The 8548-nt window shown below is 35.8% G+C and overlaps 1 protein-coding gene across 1 annotated transcript in view; it reads left to right on the forward strand.

Annotated features, from left to right (window-relative positions):
* The window catches only part of LOC121317108 (RRP15-like protein), a 31710-nt gene extending 23595 nt beyond the window's left edge, over nucleotides 1–8115 (forward strand). Inside the window, exon 5 of the mRNA XM_041252721.1 lies at nucleotides 7772–8115. Within this exon, the coding sequence (XP_041108655.1) occupies nucleotides 7772–7921 (150 nt within the window). The 3' untranslated portion in view covers nucleotides 7922–8115. The remainder of the gene's footprint in view (nucleotides 1–7771) is intronic.
* The last annotated feature ends 433 nt before the right edge of the window (nucleotides 8116–8548 follow it).

An 8548-nucleotide genomic window follows, 5' to 3' on the forward strand; every position in this document is an offset into this window, starting at 1 on the left:
CAAAACTGAAATATCAGAATTGGGTAAGTCTCCACTCACCTGTTAATACTTGGTGGAAGCACCTTTGGCAACAAATACAGCTGTGAGTCTGTTGGGATAGGTCTCTACCAACTTTGCACACCTAGATTTGGCAATATTTGACCATTTTTTACAAAACTGTTCAAGCTCTGTCAAGTTTCTTGGGGAGCGGTGATGGACAGCAATCTTCAAGTCATGCCATAAATTTTCGATTGGATTTAGGTCAGGGCTCTGACTAGGCCACTCAAGGACATTGACATTTTTGTTCCCTAGCTACTCCACTGTAGCTTTGGCTGTGTGCTTTGGGTCGTTGTCATGCTGAAAGGTAAACTTCCGTCCCAGTTTCAGCTTTCTTGCAGAGGGCAGCATGTTTTCCTCAAGGACTTCTCTGTACTTTGCTCTATGAATTTTCCTTTCTGTCCTGCCAAGTGCCCCAGTCCCTGCCGATGAGAAACATCCCCATAAAATGTGCTGCCACCACTATGCTTCACAGTGGGGATGGTGTTATTTGGGTGATGTGCTGTGCTGGGTTTGCACCAATATAATGCTTTGCATATAGGCCAAAAGGTTCCATTTTAGTTTTGTCAGACCACACAACTTTTTGCCACATGGCTATGCCTGTGGCTCTTGCAAAGTTGTCATTGGCCTCTTGGTAGCCTCTCTGATCAGTCTACTTCTTGCTTGGTCATCCAGTTTGGAGGGACAGCATGATCTAGGCAGGGTCTTGGTTGTACCATACACCTTCTGCTTCTTAATAATCGTCTTGACCATGCTCCAAGGGATATTCAAGGCCTTTGATTTTATTTTTTTATACCCATCCCCTGATCTGTGCCTTTCAACAACTTTGTCCCGGAGTTCTTTTGAAAGCGCCATGGTGCTCATGGTTGAGTCTGTGCTTTGAAATGCACTACCCAGCAGAGGGAACCTACAGGAACTGCTGAATTTATCCTGAAATCATGTGAATCACTGCAGTTTAACACAGGTGGAAGCCTCTTAACTTGGTGTGTGATTTTAAAGGCGATTGTTTACACTTGAGCTAATTTAGGATTGCTATTATAAGGGGGGTGGACACTTATCCAACCAAGCTATCTCAGTTTTTATTTTTAATTAATTTTCTGCAAATTTCTAGAATTTTTTTTTCACTTGGAAGTTGTGGAGTATGATGTATATATAAATGAAAAAAAAAAAAAAACTTCTAATGCATTTTAATTCCAGGTTATAAGGCAAAAAAAAGGTGAACATTTTGAAAGAGGGTGTAGATTTTCTGTAGGCACTGTATGTATGTACATACAGATACAGATTATATTTATTATAAATTAAAGCAATTAAAAAAAAAAAAGACAAAGATTTGTGTGTTTTTTCTCCTTTTGTTTTGCTTTCTGGTTGGATAAATTAAGATTTTACTTAATGTCAGAGTGTAACCCTTTTCAAAAAGGTATTGCACTAACTCACGTAATAAGCTAAAACACTGCCAGTCATTTCTCAAAAAGGTAAAAATACACACCTGTCAAACAGTTTTATATGAAGTCAAGACCATGCACAATATTTAAAAAATGATTTCAGATTCTAATTCCTGCGATGTGTGGCTACTACTGGTAACTTTACATATTTTAAGTAGGAGATCAGTCACATTCAGTCAGTGTGGGTATACTTTATAGAATGAAATCTTTATTTATTCAGAGCAACAGCTTATTAGAAATGTATAATACTGTACACTTTAAGTAGATATTTTGTCTGATGCATGCTTAAAGTTGTCATCACAGTCTGCCCTCAAAATGTTAGAATTTTCACAATCTGCACAGGGTTAAAAACAGTGATTAGACAACTGTTCATTGACAGTTGATTTTGCAGTTTCAATACTATGTATACAGTGGTCTTAGAATATGAATAAAACAATACATTTTAATTGTTAGTTTTTTTTCTCTAAAACAAGGCGAGAACATTACGAATATTATTTCAAACTTGCTTGGAGTTTAATGTTTGAGATAGCTATCATCCTAAATTCCTTACCACGACCCCCTTGGAAATGAGGCCACAGTCTCAATTGGTTAACTTCCTGCATAAATAATAAACACGGAAATAACGAATCAATGACGTGTATCTCATAAATGTAATTGACTGCTTTTATGTTCATTCAATAAAAAAAAAATATTGTATTAAAAAGTTTATTTCACTTGATGCCCGATTTTAACACCCTGCAATTAATTGCTAATTGCAGATTGAGCAGCATCTTTAAAATCTGTTCGGGAGCTGTGCATTTGCACAAAGCACATTTCGCAATTTGAGTATATCGCTTTACTCAAAGACTAAAAAAGCTCTCTTCTTTTGCATTTCACTCTTTGCTTTTTTCCCCCCGCAGTTTGATAAAAATAATTTGCTAAATAACCTTTGATTTCATTCTTTGATACTTTTGTAAATGCTCAAATCGCGAAATGGTTATTTTTTTCAGTCATTTACCGAATCCTGACTATGAGTGAAATGTATATATTAGAGGTCGGCACAGGTACCCGAAAACCCGGGTACCTGTTGGGTTTACTCAGTTACCCAATGCTATCTGGGTCTCTCTAATACTCGGGTTTCGATTTATTTGAGAATTTAAAGAAAATGTAGAAAATATAACAATACAATTGTAAGCGCGACTCTCTGGCAGGCCGTAGTATGTAAAGTCTACCAAATTTTCTTTTTAGTTTGCAGTTTTTGGATATAATGACTTTTTTTTTATGTTCTCTTCACAATGAACAGTTCATTTTCTAGAAGTGCTTATTGTGTCTACATATTTATAATTTATTTAAAAAAAACTAATTTATTTCAGTCCACAATCACATTTAAAAATAGATATCTTATTTATTCTGTTTTCTGATCTCAGTGTGCTGCTGATCAAGCTTGAACCGCATGGGTTATTGTGTTGGTTGTATTTGCATATTTTAAATTATTATTTATTTACAGTTAAGGATAATAATAATAGCATCAGTAATAAAACAAATTTAAATTAGATGGATGTAGTAATTGTATCAATTTAATATATATATATATATATATATATATATATATATATATATATATATATATATATATATATATATATATATATCACAGACACACAGAGTACTGTGCAAAAGTTTTAGGCAGGTGTGAAAAAATGCTGTAAAGTAAGATTGCTTTCAAAAGTAGACATGCTAAAAGATTATATTTAGCAATTAACTAAATGCAAAGTGAGTGAACAGAAGAAAAATCTAAATCATATCCATATTTGGTTTGACCAACCTTTGCCTTCAAAACAGCATCAATTATTCTAGGTACACTTGCACAAAGTCTGGGATTTTGTAGGCATATAGTCAGGTGTATGATTAAACAATTATACCAAACAGGTGCTAATGATCATCAATTCAATATGTAGGTTGAAACACAGTCATTAACTGAAACAGAAACAGCTGTGTAGGAGGAATAAAACTGGGTGAGGAACAGCCAAACTCAGCTAACAAGGTGAGGTTGCTGAAGACAGTTTACTGTCAAAAGTCATACACCATGGCAAGACTGAGCACAGCAACAAGACACAAGGTAGTTATACTGCATCAGCAAGGTCTCTCCCAGGCAGAAATTTCAATGCAGACACGGGTCTCCAGATGTGCTGTCCAAGCTCTTTTGAAGAAGCACAAAGAAACGGGCAACGTTGAGGACCGTAGACGCAGTGGTCAGCCAAGGAAACTTACTGCAGCAGATGAAAGACACATCATGCTTACTTCCCTTCGCAGTCGGAAGATGTCCAGCAATGCCATCAGCTCAGAATTGGCAGAAAACAGTGAGACCCTGGTACACCCATCTACTGTCCAGAGAAGTCTGGTCAGAAGTGGCCTTCATGGAAGACTTGCGGCCAAAAAGCTATACCTCCGACGTGGAAACAAGGCCAAGCAACTCAACTATGCATGAAAACACAGGAACTGGGGTGCAGAAAAATGGCAGCAGGTGCTCTGGACTGACGAGTCAAAATTTGAAATATTTGGCTGTAGCAGAAGGCAGTTTGTTTGCCGAAGGGCTGGAGAGCGGTACATGAATGAGTGTCTGCAGGCAACAGTGAAGCATGGTGGAAGTTCCTTGCAAGTTTGGGGCTGCATTTCTGCAAATGGAGTTGGGGATTTGGTCAGAATTAATGGTCTCCTCAATGCTGAGAAGTACAGGCAGATACTTATCTATCATGCAATACCATCAGGGAGGCATCTGATTGGCCCCAAATTTATTCTGCATCATGACAACGACCCCAAACGTACAATGAAAGTCATTAAGAACTATCTTCAGCGTAAAGAAGAACAAGGAGTCCTGGAAGTGATGGTACGGCCCCCACAGAGCCCTGATCTCAACATCGTCGAGTCTGTCTGGGATTACATGAAGAGAGAGAAGCAACTGAGGCTGCCTAAATCCACAGAAGAACTGTGGTTAGTTCTCCAAGATGTTTGGGCCAACCTACCTGCCGAGTTCCTTCAAAAACTGTGTGCAAGTGTACCTAGAAGAATTGATGCTGTTTTGAAGGCAAAGGGTGGTCACACCAAATATTGATTTGATGTAGATTTTTCTTCTGTTTATTCACTTTGCATTTTGTTAATTGATAAATATAAACTATTTACATGTCTATTTTTGAAAGCATTCTTACTTTACAGCATTTTTTCACACCTGCCTAAAACATTTGCAGAGTACTGTGTGTGTATGTATGTGTGTATATATATATATATATATATATATATATATATATATATATATATATATATATATATATATATATAATATATATATATATGAAATTTTTTTTAAAACACAAATATTTGTACTAATAAACGGGGGTGTATGATATTGGGCAGTTTTATGTGATTTTCGGATATATTTCCAATTGTACGACACAACTTCACTTATAAAGGTGCACAATGTGTAAAAAATAATAGAAGATGTCCACGTAGTTACATATTTATGTATTATCATTTTACTAACTTTTAAACACTGCATCTGAGTAATTACAGTAACTTTGTGCCGTGTCTGCGAAATAACACATTTACCGTAGATGATGAACATTCTAGATAAGGGTAGAAAGCAGTCACGTATGTCAGGGCTACTGTCTCGCTTACTAAGCAATTTTTTTTTTTTTTTTTTTTTTGGCACTAGTGTGGAAACAGCTTGCCTGTTGTAGAAAAACAGGTACCATTTACTGACATCAGAAAAAAATGGAATTGATTGCTGTCATTTGGAAGCCTAGCGAAGAAAAATATTTTGCATTCGGTTTTATAGGGCACAGTATTCTGGCATTTTATCTGACAGTATATTTCTACGCCAAACTGATGCTCCCATGGATGTGAAACTCAGCGGGGCTCCAATTGACACAAGTTGTGTCCTCCTCTCCAGCAAAGCATTTTATACCGTGTCCTAGAAAATCTTCAGACTGCCAGTAATGACAGTGGGTTGTATTCCCATCTGTCTGTATAAGGTTGCGTGGTTTATTATTTAAAGTGATACATTATGAAACTAAGGCAGCTGCGTGTGTTTTTTTTTTTTTTTCTGCGGGGGTGTGCCGTATAATAACAGATCACGTTGAAATAAATCATAAGAAAGTAATTAGTCTTAACAATGTCTAACTCTTTTCGTCTTTGGGTTCAAGAAAAAAAGCCAAGATGAAAAACAAACTGAAAACGAGCTGTGTAAACCTTTTCCAGTGATAATGCTGCCACTGCCACTTTTTATCTTAAATTTCATGAAGCAAAAATGGTTATTAATCAATAATTGATTGATTGTGTTCACTGTTGAACAAAAGCAAAATCCTACAAGTTTATTGTCTCCTTTTGTGTGTGTCTGTTTTGTGCAACGGGGAGAGGCTAAGTAGATTTCTCTAGCATTTTGTCCCTTGGACAAGAAGAAAATTCCACACCCCTGAGTAGGTGAACATAAGTCTACCAATAATTCAGATTATATTAATAAATATAAAACACAAGTACAGGTAAACCAAACAGTAAATAGCTATGCATTGAGGTGGTTATATCTGTTACCTTGCTACTGCCGCATAACCTTGGCCTTCCAAGTACCAGCAAGTTTAGGCTGTATGAATGGACTTGACATATCTGTATCATCAGTGCAACCCCAAACTAAAAATGTGCAAGTAGTAGTATGACTACCAGCATATGTGTGTTCTAGCTGCAGACAAAATGTGTATCTACCAAGCAGATAATATTGGATTCTGAAAGTGTGTCAAGATGTTGTGAATATACTCGTTCAACAGAGAGGAATGTTCTCAAAGCAAAATGAAGGTATTTTAAGTGTACGAATATTATGTGGAGTTCTTGTTTTGTGAATATAAAGCAATTTTTCAGGTCAAAGACATCTTTATACAAAGACATGTCATATCACATCAGCATACCAAAATAAATAATAAACACTTTTTCTTAAATGAATTGTATGTCCATACAGATTTTAATGTAAGAAATGTGTTACAGTGCACAAAATTGGGCTTGTTCTGAACTATAAATTCTTGTGAGTGGAAGGTCGTAGAACTACAGCCTGGTTGAGTACAAATAATGAATGTAACAAAAAGACCTGGTGTTTTATAGATTGCTTCAAGTCATTTTTAATAGTAATATGTAACAAGGGGAATTAGACCTGACTGCTAGTTAGTACAGTACATATTGATTAAATAAAATGGGATTTGTTTTTTACACACTGATTATTGTGACCTGCTGCCGAATCCCACAATGTGCAGCTCTGAATAGGTGCATTGCTGAATAGGTGTAAAAACTCACCCAGCTTACTTTTGTGTAGGTCTAATTGATTACTTCATGTGACTGCATACATTGCAGTGCATAAAAAATTAATAATTGATACAGTATTATTAAACTTAATAAAATAGTGTTTGTACTGCAAAAGCAAAAGTGAATACCTGTCACCATCGCAAGCTACAAGGGATATATGATTTTCAGAATAGCCCTCACATCCACCACTTTCTTTCTAAATAATGTCATGCCCACCTTTCACATTTTACTAATTTCCTATAGAATTGAAAATGATCTCAATTGCAGTTTACATGCTAAACCACTAGGGGGTGCTGTTGTCCTGTGTGTGTTAGTTTTCTAGAATTACAGGTTTGTTGAATCCCCATAAACAGTGGCGCTTGGCCTTGTTTAAACAGAATGTCTTTGGGAGTCCATTTAATGAGCAGGGAGAATGTGGCTTATTTCATTCTCTGTTGCCGGATGCCTGTAGTTATAAACACAAAATATAGGAAATGTTATACAAGATTGCTTCCTCCACAACTGGTCGACCACTAAAAAATGAATTGGTGCCAGCACAGCCAAGTTTGACTCCTTGTGCTCAAGATGTGTGCACTGCGTTCCTCAGTAAGCTTTGGTAGCAAAGCTATCAGCCAAATCAAAGGTTTAGAAGTACTAAACTGACTTCCAGAAATATTTTATTAAATCCATATTTTGTACAGAACCAAAGGTTGTTTTAATGAACAGCACTCATTGAAGGTTATTAATGATGGCATCATGGCCTACATTATTGAAAATAATTGTTTAATTTTAGATGCCTTGATTTCTTGCCACCACCTTTGCCTCATTTACTATATAGATGTAGGAAATTACTGTTCCATTGCAAATTTTATAGACAGTTCAGCTGACTTCAGGGTATATAGTGATCCCCCCATTTCTGTTTTTGAGTCTTCTAAATGTCCTGTGCACAAGGGTTTGTTTTATTCCCTAACCCACTGCTATGTGTTTGTTTTTAGGTTGAAGTAAAATCAGAAGACAAGCCTTCCTGGAATATTCTACGTGAGGATTTCATGATGGGAGCTACCATGAAAGACTGGGATAAGGAAAGCGATGAAGGGGAGGCAGGAGAGGCTCAGGGGGAAGAAGACAACAGTGATTCTGACTGAGTTTTGTGCATCTGATAAATTACAAGATCATCGTTCTTGTATATATGAAAACGTTTCTCGTTCTATGAATGTGTGGACTTTAACAAAGGCTTAATTGTACAGAGATAGTCCAATTTGAGCTTTTGAGTTCAAATTTGCTTTACAATGTGTTGCCAAATGTTTTTGTTTTTGAAAATAAAAAAAAAAAAATGGTACACATTTATTGTGTTAATATTACCAATGCAAATTTATAATGACATTTCTCTACAGCTGCATGTAAACTTGCAGTTTAGTATACTATGGAACGTTGCCAGTGAATTGAATTGTGTTGTTTTATTTTTGTTTGTTTTTTCACAAGAGAATTACAACACTTACTAAAAGTGAATAAGTAGTAATAAAAGTTATGCGAAAAATTATTTTTTTTAGGGTCAGTTTTTTCTGGGGAAGGGATTTAACATTGTGGTACAGCATGGTCTGAAAAATAAGTTTAAAAACAAAACAAAAAGTTTTAACTATTTAATAAGATGCTTCAATATTTTTCTTTAGAAACTGTGTATATAATATATACATTAAGAAAAACTTGAAATCACAGCTGTTTTACAAATTAATAATTATTTATAATCGCTCTTTTCAAACGTACATCTGCTG

Source organism: Polyodon spathula, chromosome 6 (genome assembly GCF_017654505.1).
Source record: "Polyodon spathula isolate WHYD16114869_AA chromosome 6, ASM1765450v1, whole genome shotgun sequence".
Classification (NCBI taxonomy): Eukaryota; Metazoa; Chordata; class Actinopteri; order Acipenseriformes; family Polyodontidae; genus Polyodon; species Polyodon spathula.